Here is a 12,580-nt window from a genome sequence, read left to right on the forward strand (position 1 = left end):
CACTGAGCCTGTCCTCTCAAGCCAGGTCTGTCTGTATCTGTACTTCCTCAGACTCGGTTTCTCATTGCTGCCTCCTACGCTGGTCAGACTAGTGTTACTGTCAGTTTAGGGTCTGTAGCAGCCCAGGTAGTGTGTGTGCCCCTAAATAAGGGACACACAGGTGTTGCCTGATCTGTGCTGTGTCTTGGTTGACTGGGTTTTGTGTTGTTGTAGCTGCGCTGGTGTCAGAGCACCTTCCAACAGATGTCTTGAATAAAGGACTACATGATGAGCAAAATGTCCTACTCAAACGGTAACAGAAAACAGAGGTGCACAGTATTTTAAAACCACATGTTTATTGAGTGTAAAACAACAAAAAAAAAACTGTTTCTGATTCACACAGACAGTAGAGTTGCCACCCTGCACCCTGATGTAGTCGGATCTCAGGAGCTCAACGGGACTTAAACGAAGACGAAACTGCTGCTACAATTGTCAGTGGACCAGTAGGGGGAAGTCCACCAAGGTGACCTGGGACACTTGTTGTAGGAGACCAGCTCGTGTGCCCACCGTGCAGACGCTCTTCCTTGGGCGGATCACTCTAACTTTGGGTGTGTCCAGGACAGTGTCACTCCTCCCTTGTGGGTGTGTCTGATACAGAGCCACTCCCATCGTGGGGGTGTGTCTTATACAGATCCACTCCCATCGTGGGGGTGTGTCATACAGATCCACTCCCATCACGGGGTGTGTCTGATACAGAGCCACTCCCATCGTGGGGGTGTGTCTGATACAGAGCCACTCCCATCGTGGGGGTGTGTCATACAGATCCACTCCCATCATGGGGGTGTGTCTGATACAGAGCCACTCCCACCGTGGGGGTGTGTCTGATACAGAGTCACTGCCAACATGGGACTCTCTGTTGTCTCTCCCCCCTCCCCGTCCCTGTGGCGCCACTGATCCACTCGGATCAGCGCCCCCTCGCTCAGTCCCGGAAGGTCTGCACCCAGGCCTGCGTGCGGCACCGGCTCTCCTCCCAGGAGTACAGGGGCTGGTAGCCGAAGTGGCGGCGGGCCTTGTCGGTGCTCACGGTGAAGGTGGTGCTGGCCACGGCCAGCGTGTAGCGGTTCAGCTGGGGCGAGTAGTTGCACAGCGGCCTGAGCAGCGTGTGCAGCAGGTCGTTGGTCATGGCCGCGGCCCACAGCAGCCACATGGGGATGCGCACCTCGCGGAAGCCGAAGCCCGACAGGAACTGCATGTTGAAGTCCACAAAATTCTTGTAGGGAGACTCGTCATAGCAGAAGTACACCTGCCCTCCCAGCAGTAGGGGGCGCTCCTGCAGGGACCTGCAGGCCAGCAGATGCATCCAGGCTACATTTCCTGAGGCACAGAGATACAGGAGACAAACTGTGAGACGGAGGTGATGTTCAGGTGTGGGGTGAGGAGAGAGTGAGACGGAGGTGATGTTCAGGTGTGGAGGGAGTAGACAGTGAGACGGAGTTGATGTTCAGGTATGAGGTGAGAAGACAGTGAGATGTAGGTGATGTTCACGTTTGGGGTAAGGAAAGTGAAACAGAGGTGATTTTCAGGTGTGGTGTGAGTGAGGATCAGTGTGTGTACCTGCATAGACACGGCCCTGTTCAATGTTGTTGGTAATGGCACGCAGTATCCAGCTCCCAGTCTTCATGCCCCTTTTGTAGAAATCCTTCATCACCTGGTGGTTCTCCCCATAGATACCAGTGGGGCGCAGGGCACAAGTGTACAGGACCTTCCCCCCGCTGATCTGAAACAACATCACACATTGGGTACTGTGGTTACAGTACAGACTGGGGCAGGAGGTACAGTCCCTCAGTGCCAGTCTGCAGCAGTGAGGGCTCTGTGCCCACAGGACAGACTGGGCCAGGAGGTACAGCCCCTCAGTCCCAGTCTGCAGCAGTGAGGGCTCTGTGCCCACAGGACAGACTGGGGCAGGAGGTACAGTCCCTCAGTGCCAGTCTGCAGCAGTGAGGGCTCTGTGCCCACAGGACAGACTGGGGCAGGAGGTACAGTCCCTCAGTGCCAGTCTGCAGCAGTGAGGGCTCTGTGCCCACAGGACCGGGGGGCTGCAGTCTTACCTGCTTGCCGTTGGCGTTCAGGACCAGCCTCTCGGCCTCCGCCTTGCTCTTGGGGTAGGCCATGTCGTGGAAGACATTGTACTCCGTGTCCTCGTCCCCCCTGCGGGCGCCAGCGGAGAGAGAGGAGAGTCAGTCCAGCTCCTCCTCCACACAGCCAGTCCAGCTCCAGGAGGAGCGAGCGACAGGGAGGAAAGAGCACAGGTGTGCCGGTGACACCTGGAGAGATCCGACTGGGATCAGGAGAGATCTGAGCGGTACAGGAGAGATCCGACTGGGATCAGGAGAGATCTGAACGGTACAGGAGAGATCCGACTGGGATCAGGAGAGATCTGAACGGTACTGGAGAGATCCGACTGGGATCAGGAGAGATCCGACTGGGATCAGGAGAGATCTGAGCGGTACAGGAGAGATCCGACTGGGATCAGGAGAGATCTGAACGGTACAGGAGAGATCCGACTGGGAACAGGAGAGATCTGAGCGGTACAGGAGAGATCCGACTGGGATCAGGAGAGATCTGAGCGGTACAGGAGAGATCCGACTGGGATCAGGAGAGATCTGAACGGTACTGGAGAGATCCGACTGGGATCAGGAGAGATCTGAACGGTACAGGAGAGATCCGACTGGGATCAGGAGAGATCTGAGCGGTACAGGAGAGATCCGACTGGGATCAGGAGAGATCTGAACGGTACAGGAGAGATCCGACTGGGATCAAGAGAGATCTGAATGGTACAGGAGAGATCCGATTGGGAACAGGAGAGATCTGAACGGTACGGGAGAGATCCAACTGGGATCAGGAGAGATCTGAGCGGTACAGGAGAGATCCAACTGGGAACAGGAGAGTTGTGACCAGGTCCAGGAGAGATCCGACTGGGATCAGGAGAGATCTGAACAGTACAGGAGAGATCTGACTGGGATCAGGAGAGATCTGAACTGTACAGGAGAGATCCGATTGGGAGTTAAAGAGACAGAAATGACACAGAGAGACAGTAATGAGTCAGTGAGACAGCCTTGCCTGTAGAAGTGGTCTCCTTTGGAATTGGGCCCCACAACATTCATGCTGCTGGTGTAGACAAGATAGTGGACCCCCAGCTCCTCGCAGGCGCGCAGCACGTTCTCAGTACCTGCAGACACACACACACACCAGAGGGGGCGTCAGAGGACCTCTACACCCTGAGCAAACTGACACCACTGCTCTGAGCTTCCAGAGGACCTGCTAAACACAGCGAATCTAAGAACACATCACAACAGAGTGCGATTCCCTTGTAACCCTCCTCAGTTTCATCTGCAATGACATAACAATTCAAATCAACCTGAAGAATTACACTCAACTGATAAGAAGAGCCACAGAGTGTCACATTATAGTGCCTCCTCCTTAAGGGTGCTCCAGCCCTTTCACTTTAGACTTAATTCTGTGCACCTGACCCCTTTTCCCAGCCCACCTTAAAAGCCAGGCGCTGACGTTCAGCCTGGCTCTGCATCTGGTTTCCGCACCGTGCGAGTCCGGGACCTGGAAGTGCCTGGTCCAGTTAAGGTTTTAACCACTGTTCCTGTTCCTTGTCCGCTGGTTCCGACCCAGTTTGTGTTTTTAATTCCTTGTTTGGATGGATCACCTGGCTATGGACTTTCTTGTGTTTTTGGTTTCCCTCTATGGGTAACTTTTGGATTGTTTGCCTCCCCCGTGCACCAGCGCACTTTGGACACACCCCCCTTGTTTTCAGCCCCGTATTCCTGCATGACTTTTCCCCACGTTTCCCCACTTCTTCGGATTGTGTCGTCCGCATAGGGTCCGAAAAGAACTGTTCATTACACAGAGGAGAGCAGCCATTCGGCTGGTCTGGCCTGTCATGTAGTAAGAAGACAATTGATCTGTGTGTCTCATCCAGCTCTTTCTTGCCAGATGTCAGAGTATCAACTTCAACATGGCTGAGCAGCTTGTTCCACACTCCCACCCCACCTGTGTGTAAAGTAGTGCCTTCTCTTCTCAGTTTGAAATCCGCATCCCTGTAGTTTCCACTTGTAATCCTGGTTTGTTCTTCACTGCAGTTTCTGAAGAAATCTTCTGGGTTAACTTTGTCAATGGCTTTGAAGATTTTGAATACCTGTGTCAGTCACCTTGTAATCTTCTCTGTTAATACGGACTAAAGAGACTCAGTTCCTGCAGCCTGTCAGTGTGGGACACTCCCTTCAGACTAAAGAGACTCAGTTCCTGCAGCCCAGAATGTACCTGGTCGCTCTTCTCTTCTGAATCGAAGGGTAGCGGAGAGCGATGTGAATATAGTTGTCCTACAGGTGCTTTCCTTATTATTTGTCAGTAAAATGAATGTGAAGAACAAGCCTGGAGGAGATGGTTTTTGCAGAAGGTGCAGAACAGCCCCGGAGGTGATCCCAGCGTTGAGCGCTGGTCGCCACGGCCCTGCTCTCGTGCCAGCGGCTCGCCGCGAGGCCAGGGCGGGGTGTCGGTACCCCGAGGTCAGCAGTGTGGTGACTCAGAGGCAACTGTGGGCTGCGTCATGCAAAACACAACACAGGGAGGGGGGAGAGGAGGCCCTCGGCCCGTTTGGGCTACGAAAGAGAACTGATCCCAGGAACTCATCCAGCTGTCTCTCGTTCCACACCCCCACCACCCTGTGGGTAAAGTAGAGCCTCCTGCTCTGACTGGAGGATCTCAGCCAGCTGTTTCTTAAGAGAAAACAGAGGGTCTGCTTCAACAACGTGGCTGGACAGCTTGTTCCACACTCCCACTGCCCTAAATTCAAATAATTTGAGCTAAGCTTCATTGTCATGGAAGCAGGATATTGACTCTTTCCCTTAAAGACTTAATCTAAAGACTTCAGAGACTCGGTTCGTTCAGCCCATCAGTGTGGGACACTCCCTTCAGACTAAAGAGACTCAGTTCCTTTAACCTGTCAGTGTGGGACACTCCCTTCAGACTAAAGAGACTCAGTTCCTGCAGCCTGTCAGTGTGGGACACTCCCTTCAGACTAAAGAGACTCAGTTCCTTCAGTTTGTCAGCATAGTGTACTCTTTTCAGACCTGGGTACTCTGATCGTCAGTGGCAGCGTTCCCCGTGCCCTCTCCCGAGACGGACTGGCAGTCCAGCCTGTCTGTGTGCCGGTGGGAGGGCAGAAACATGTGAGCTGGCATCAGAAGATGCAGCTCGTCAGCGTCTCTTCCATCAGCGCCCGCAGCTTAGCGCTCCAGGTGTGGACAGGGGTCGGCAGGGTCAGTGCCCGGGCACTGGTGCCCAGCAGGGAGGGAGCGGCGCGGCCGGGACTCACCGTGCACGTTGACCGCGCGGATGGTCTCCTCAGGGATACGGTAATGGACGTCCACCAGGCTGGCAGAGTGGATGACGAGGTGCACCCCCTGCAGGGCATCTCTTACTGTGGGGTAGTCAGTGATGTCACCCTGGATCAGTCGGATCTTCACTCTCTCTGTGGGAAGAGGGAAAAACCGTGATGTCACACATACGGCTGTACATACTGGACTGCACAGGCACTGTGATGTCACACAGACACCAGAATGGACTGGACTGCACAGGCGCTGTGATGTCACACATACACCAGAATGGACTGGACTGCACAGGCGCTGTGATGTCACACATACACCAGACTGGACTGGACTGCACAGGCGCTGTGATGTCACACAGACACCAGACTGGACTGGACTGCACAGGCGCTGTGATGTCACACATACACCAGACTGGACTGGACTGCACAGGCGCTGTGATGTCACACAGACACCAGAGTGGACTGCACAGGCGCTGTGATGTCACACATACACCAGAATGGACTGGACTGCACAGGCGCTGTGATGTCACACATACACCAGAATGGACTGGACTGCACAGGCGCTGTGATGTCACACATACACCAGACTGGACTGGACTGCACAGGCGCTGTGATGTCACACAGACACCAGAGTGGACTGCACAGGCGCTGTGATGTCACAGCACATGAACTGTACTGTATAATATTAATGAACTAAGATTTACAAATAACTGAAAGTAGGAAAGTAAAAATAACTGGAGCACAGTGTTTATCACTGCTTCATCACTACTCTCGGGGGCCCTGCATTTAATTCCTGGGGTGTTATCTGTGTGGAATTTGTATGTTTTCCTCTTGTTCACATGAAGGAGCATGAAGGATCTGAAGGGAGTGTCCTACACTGACAGGCTGGAGGAACTGAGTCTCTTCAGTCTTCAGACAAAGCCTATGACAGAGAGAAAGAGTCAATATCCTGCTTCCATGACAATGAAGCTAAGCTCGAATTATTTGAATTTAGGGCAGTGGGAGTGTGGAACAAGCTGTCCAGCCACGTTGTTGAAGCAGACCCTCTGTTTTCTCTTAAGAAACAGCTGGCTGAGATCCTCCAGTCAGAGCAAGTGGCTCTACTTTACCCACAGGGTGGTGGGGGTGTGGAACAAGCTGGATGACTTCCTGGGATCAGTTCTCTTTCGTAGCCCAAACGGGCCGAGGGCCTCCTCTCGCCCCTCCCTGTGTTGTGTTTTGCATGACGCAGCCCACAGTTGCCTCTGAGTCACCCCGCTGCCGACCTCGGGGTACCGACACCCCGCCCTGGCCTCGCGGCGAGCCGCAGGCACGAGAGCAGGGCCGTGGCGACCAGCGCTCACCGCTGGGATCACCTGCGGGGCTGGTCTCCCCCCTCTGCACAAACCGGCTCACCACGGCTTGTCCCTCGCATTGATTTCACTGGCAAATTGTGAGAACAGCACCTCCAGGACAACGGTAGCCACATCACTCTCCGCTCCCCTTAGATTTAGCCCGACGAACCCCAAATAATGCTGAAAACCGCTGCGGGTCTCCGCATCCATTTTAACGAGCTCGAGTCCGGACGGGTCCAACCGTGAGAGTTCGGGTCCCGTGTCGGCTGAGAGCCCCGCAGCAGAACCGGAGGTGATCCGTTTGTCCTCCCTCGGGGAGCCCTCCTGTACCCCTCACCTCACCGCTTCACCCGTGACCGCGGCACCCTTCTGGCTCGCGGTGCGCCGGAGCCTGACCCCGACGGGCACGCGGCGCCAGGTGAGAAGCTACTCCCCTGCGCGCGAGGGCATCTGTCCGTCGCCGGACACGTTCGTGCGGGACAGGGACACGCGGTACCCGCAGGACGGACCCGCTAACCACCGGCCTCCGCGCCGATTCCGCGCTTTCGCGTGTCCTTCACTCCGCGCTCAGCGCCCCGAGCGCGAATCACGGAGGAGACCGAGCTCGCCCGCCGGGACCGGCGAGACTGAGACACCGCGACAGCCGGACCTGTGACGGACACGCCGCGGTCACCTCGGTGCGGGTCGGCTCGACCCCGCGCTGTTAGTCCGGTCTCCGCCGGCATTCGTCGCTCTCCGGGACGTCCGTCCGGCTGAAGCCCGGAGCGCTCTCGGGTGTCAATCCGGTTCACTCTGGGACTGAGCGGGTTTACAGCCACCTGCCCCGACCGAGCAGGCGCTGCCGGATCTCGACAGCGACGCAGCGCCGGATCGAGTGCGGGTCTTCCCGCCTGTATAGCGCCTTCGGCAGCCAGTGCCTCGAACCCCGGACCGGCCTCACCTGTGCCGAGCTGCTCCAGGCTGGGGTCCACGTGCAGGTCGAAGAGCCGGACCTCCGACACCGTCTCCTCCTTCTCCACCAGCAAGCGGACCAGGTGCTGACCCAGGAACCCGCAGCCGCCCGTCACTAGGTACACCCGCCCCGGCTGGACCGTCATCCTCGCTGTCCTCGGCGTCTCTGGCTCGGCGGTTGTGTTAAAGTGGCGGACCGGATCGGACTCCCTTCTCCCTCACGAGTGGATCGCCCTCTGAGCCCCGGGTCCGGCGCTGCAGGATCTACAAGAGGGGCGGGAGGGGCGGGGGGAGTGACCGCGAGACCCCCCTGGAGCGTGGACAGCTCCGTGGGCTGGGCCTCCCGTCAAACAGCTCAAACAACCAAACCCGCCGGGTACGTTAGTGCTCTGTGTGTGCCGGTTTGGGGCCGGTTTGGCTCTTTTGGTTCCCGGGATATACAGTAGCGCCTTGTTATTTTTGCTGTGTCGTCACTCAAGCCCGTACAGCAGTGCAGGGGGACCGAGCTGCTGTCATTCGTGTGTGGTACATTGTGCCGTGAAAAGTAGCTTCTTCAATGGCTTTGTATCGAGATATAGTGCCTTAATTTTCTGTGTGTGTCTCTGTGCAGCTCTGTCAGTCCTGTGTGTGTGTTTGTCTCTGTGCAGCTCTGTCAGTCCTGTGACTGTGTGTGTCTCTGTGCAGCTCAGTCAGATCTGTGAGTGTGTGTGTCTCTGTGCAGCTCTGTCAGTCCTGTGTGTGTGTGTGTGTGTGTGTGTGTGTGTGTGTGTGTGTGTGTGTGTGTGTGTGTGTGTCTGTCTCTGTGCAGCTCAGTCAGTCCTGTGTGTGTGTGTGTGTGTCTCTGTGTCTCTGTGCAGCTCTGTCAGTCCTGTGAGTGTGTGTGGCTCTGTGCAGCTCAGTCAGATCTGTGAGTGTGCGTGTCTCTGTGCAGCTCTGTCAGTCCTGTGTGTGTGAGTGTGTGTGTCTCTGTGCAGCTCTGCCAGTCCGGTGTGTCTCTGTCCAGCTCTGTCAGTCCTGTGTGTGTGTGTGTGTCTCTGTGCAGCTCTGTCAGTCCTGTGTGTGTGGGGCTCTGTGCAGCTCTGTGTGTGTCTGTGCAGCTCTGCCAGTCCAGTGTGTGTGTGTGTGTCTCTATGGAGCTCTGCCAGTCCGGTGTGTGTGTGGCTCTGTCCAGCTCTGTCAGTCCTGTGTGTGTGTCTGTCCAGCTCTGTCAGTCCAGTGTGTGTGGGGCTCTGTGCAGCTCTGTGTGTGTCACTGTCCAGCTCTGCCAGTCCAGTGTGTGTGGGGCTCTGTGCAGTTCTGTGTGTGTCTGTGCAGCTCTGTCAGTCCTGTGTGTCTCTGTGCAGCTCTGTCAGTCCTGTGAGTGTGTGTGTGTCTCTGTGCAGCTCTGTCAGTCCTGTGTGTGTGTGTGTGTCTCTGTGCAGCTCTGGCAGTCCAGTGTGTGTGGGGCTCTGTGCAGCTCTGTCAGTCCTGTGTGTCTCTGTGCAGCTCTGCCAGTCCAGTGTGTGTCTCTATGGAGCTCTGCCAGTCCTGTGTGTGTGTGTCTCTGTCAGTCCTGTGTGTGTGGGGCTCTGTGCAGCTCTGTGTGTGTCACTGTCCAGCTCTGCCAGTCCAGTGTGTGTGGGGCTCTGTGCAGCTCTGTGTGTGTCTGTGCAGCTCTGTCAGTCCTGTGTGTGTGTGTGGCTCTGTCCAGCTCTGTCAGTCCTGTGTGTGTGTCTCTGTGCAGCTCTGCCAGTCAAGTGTGTGTGGGGCTCTGTGCAGCTCTGTGTGTGTCTGTGCAGCTCTGTCAGTCCTGTGTGTGTGTCACTGTGCAGCTCTGCCAGTCCAGTGTGTGTGGGGCTCTGTGCAGCTCTGTGTGTGTCTGTGCAGCTCTGTCAGTCCTGTGTGTGTGTGTGGCTCTGTCCAGCTCTGTCAGTCCTGTGTGTGTGTCTCTGTGCAGCTCTGCCAGTCCAGTGTGTGTGGGGCTCTGTGCAGCTCTGTGTGTGTCTGTGCAGCTCTGCCAGTCCAGTGTGTGTGGGGCTCTGTGCAGCTCTGTGTGTGTCTGTGCAGCTCTGTCAGTCCTGTGTGTGTGTCACTGTGCAGCTCTGCCAGTCCAGTGTGTGTGGGGCTCTGTGCAGCTCTGTGTGTGTCTGTGCAGCTCTGCCAGTCCAGTGTGTGTGGGGCTCTGTGCAGCTCTGTGTGTGTCTGTGCAGCTCTGCCAGTCCAGTGTGCACGGCTCTGTGTGCACCCTGGCTCTGTCCGTCCTGTGTGTGAGCACTTCATCTGAGTTGAAGGTTGGAGGAAGTTGAGGTGAGACGTCAGATTGACTTCTCTCTGTGTCTATTAATACCCCGTATCAGCAGGGCTCAACTTCCCCCTGCGTCTCTGTGAGAACAATACAGCCTCCACGCCCACACGGCTGCTCACCGCTGGGCCCTCTCTCCAGGCTCCGAGCCAGCCGGACCCAGGCCACTGAGCCCGTACTGGGTCAGAGCCTGTACCTCTCCGCATGCAGGCACCGGGCCGGGCCGGACCAGAGCTTCACTTTAGATCCCGCCAGCACTTTTCCAACAGCGTTCTTCGCTCGCGTGAACCAGCTCCGACAGTCCACGCCACCAGAAAGCAGAAGCCCCTCATCTCTCTGCTCATCTGTTTCTCTTCGTGGTTAATTAAGCTGCAGGGAGGCACAGTTGTTTAGGCAGTATTGGGGCTGACCAGTGGAGCACAGCTGTAGCCTACCCTGTGAAAGGGGCTGTTTATAATCACTATTATAAAATATATATTATACTTTTCTTTGGTCATTGCATTAAAACAAAAAAAAACAGAATATGGACGGTCTCTTCAGACCCTGGATCGTTAAGCCTGGTGCCTGAAACCCACCCCACTTGCTAATTAAAAGTTTTTGATCAATCAAGCAAAAGATTTGCACTACTTTACACCCAGAGTGGTGGGAGTAGGGAGCAAGAGAGGGGTGGATCAGATCCTCCAGGCGGGCAGGAAGCCCTAGTTTACACCCAGGGGGGCGGGGGCGTGGAACAAGCAGCCCCGCCATGTCGTCGAAGCCCACACCCTGGATTCTCTGGAGGAGCAGCCGGATGAGATCCTGAGATCAGCCAGCCTGCGGCCTCTCAAACGGCCCCCCACTCTTGTCTGTGAGATGTCCTGTGTCCACGGCCTCTGCGTCTTGTCCTCATTCTGTTCTTCACACGGACAGTGTACATTTATAACTGCGTGTCCCAGACGGCCGTATGACATCAGGGAGTCCAGCGTCAGTGCTGAGAAGCCACTGACACAAGGCTCGTCTAATAATATTTTGCCCAAAATAGGACCGTGCCGTGGAGGTATTTACGTGAAAACACTGTTTTGCGCGTTCCAGTGTCGTGGCTGCTATGTTGAGGCCGCTGTGGCCTGCCTGCAGAGGCCGCCCTTCACTGGAGCTGGGGGCTGAGACTGGGAGGGGAACGGCTACATTTCCGGCTCTCAGCGTGCTCGCCTCGGGCGCGGAGAGGGCCCGGGGCCAGCACTTCATGTGGGGAAAGATAACGCCGCGTTTCTGAGAGGGAGCCCAGGCGGTCCGTCTGTGGCAGTAGTCAGGCACGCTGACGACAACGGCACTGGGCGTTGACTCAGACTACCTGTATGCAAATGCAGCAGGACACAGGTCTCTTGTATTCCAAAGGCTTTTCACCTGCTTAACTGGGACAACTGGCTGTATATTTTAGTGAATGCATATACAGCGTTTCTTTTTCTTTCTCGTCATGCGGTCCATGTATGTGACGTGACGTGACATGACACAGACGGTACTTGAGGAAAGCTCTAAGCATCATCAAAGACTCCACACACCCCAGCTACAGACTTTATGATCTGCTACCATCTGGAAAACGGTACCAGAGCATTCGGGCCCGGACTACCAGACTCAGAGACAGTTTTTACCCCCGCACTATAAAACTGTTAAATTCCCAGCCTCTCTCACTCTCACCTCACCTCTCACCTATGATCTGAACCTCACAGTGTCTTCTTCCTTTCTTTCTTTCTTACCAAAAACCCAAACACACATTGAAAATCTACCTCTACCATACATGTCAAAAGCTCACTCCCCATCATTTCTATCCTTTATTTCATTCTGTTGATGCATGTTTTTGCACATCTGTTGTTGTTTTGCACACTGCCTGTTCTCTCAGTCGTTCTTTTGTTATACAATTGTATTGTTGCTTTTTTTTTGTAGTACTTATCGTCTGAGAGCGAGCTAAATAGCATTTCGTTTTACCATATACCTGTATACGAGTATAATGACAATAAACTTGAACTTGAACTATGTGTCTTATTTACTGACGGGTTTGTGTTGTGTTCAATGTATTGTGTACTGTGTTATGTCTTTCAACTGCCAGCAAAGCAAATTTCCCATTTGGGACAGCAAAGTCAAATTGTTCAATGCTTGTCTGACACAGAGAGGAAAACTGTCTAGCTCCTGCTTGATTTTATTTGTGTTTCGGCTTCCTGTTGATTTAATTTCTGTATTTTCCAACCCAGGCGGAAGTGTATTACTGTAATTTCCGTCATCTGAGGCCGTATTGTAGCAGGTTGCTTGTTGTGGTCCAGTAACTACCGGTTCCTCTCCTCAGATAAAGGCGTCGGCTGAACAGTAATGTTAAAGGCCACCGCTGCCTCATCGGCAGTGCTGAGCTACGATCGCCGGTGATTAAGGCAGCGCGCCGCGGGACGCGAGGCCACCTGCTCGCTCCCTTGCTCGCTCGCTCGCACGCACACGCGGGTTCGCGCACGCTCTTCGGCCGGCCCTTTTGGCTCCCGGTCTTCAAGCCTGGGGCCGGCGTGTCGGGGGCGCGCACGCCGCTGTCAGTGAGGAAATGCGGACGGTGTCTGGCTGACAGGGGAGAGAGAGAGAGACAGGCTTGTGGTTTGACAAGCAGCGCTTGCACTCCGC

General features: G+C 55.2%; 1 protein-coding gene across 2 annotated transcripts; it reads right to left on the reverse strand.

The window, feature by feature from the left end:
• Window positions 1-318: 318 nt before the first annotated feature.
• LOC148660556 (3 beta-hydroxysteroid dehydrogenase type 7-like) lies at window positions 319-7,954 on the reverse strand. 2 transcript variants are annotated; one of them, XM_088634388.1, is made up of 6 exons: window positions 7,652-7,954; window positions 5,366-5,521; window positions 3,100-3,208; window positions 2,088-2,187; window positions 1,594-1,756; window positions 319-1,353 (listed from the first exon to the last, which is right to left on the reverse strand). In XM_088634388.1, exons 1-6 carry the CDS (start codon window positions 7,806-7,808, stop codon window positions 959-961), a joined length of 1,080 nt encoding a protein of 359 aa, XP_088490514.1. In that variant the 5' UTR covers window positions 7,809-7,954; the 3' UTR covers window positions 319-958. The 2 variants fall into 2 exon arrangements, with proteins under 2 accessions (XP_088490514.1, XP_088490515.1); XM_088634389.1 differs by lacking the exon at window positions 7,652-7,954 and adding an exon at window positions 7,385-7,566.
• Window positions 7,955-12,580: the final 4,626 nt, after the last annotated feature.

This window comes from Lepisosteus platostomus, chromosome 6, assembly GCF_059453375.1.
Source record: "Lepisosteus platostomus isolate fLepPlt1 chromosome 6, fLepPlt1.hap1, whole genome shotgun sequence".
In the NCBI taxonomy this organism is placed as follows: Eukaryota; Metazoa; Chordata; class Actinopteri; order Semionotiformes; family Lepisosteidae; genus Lepisosteus; species Lepisosteus platostomus.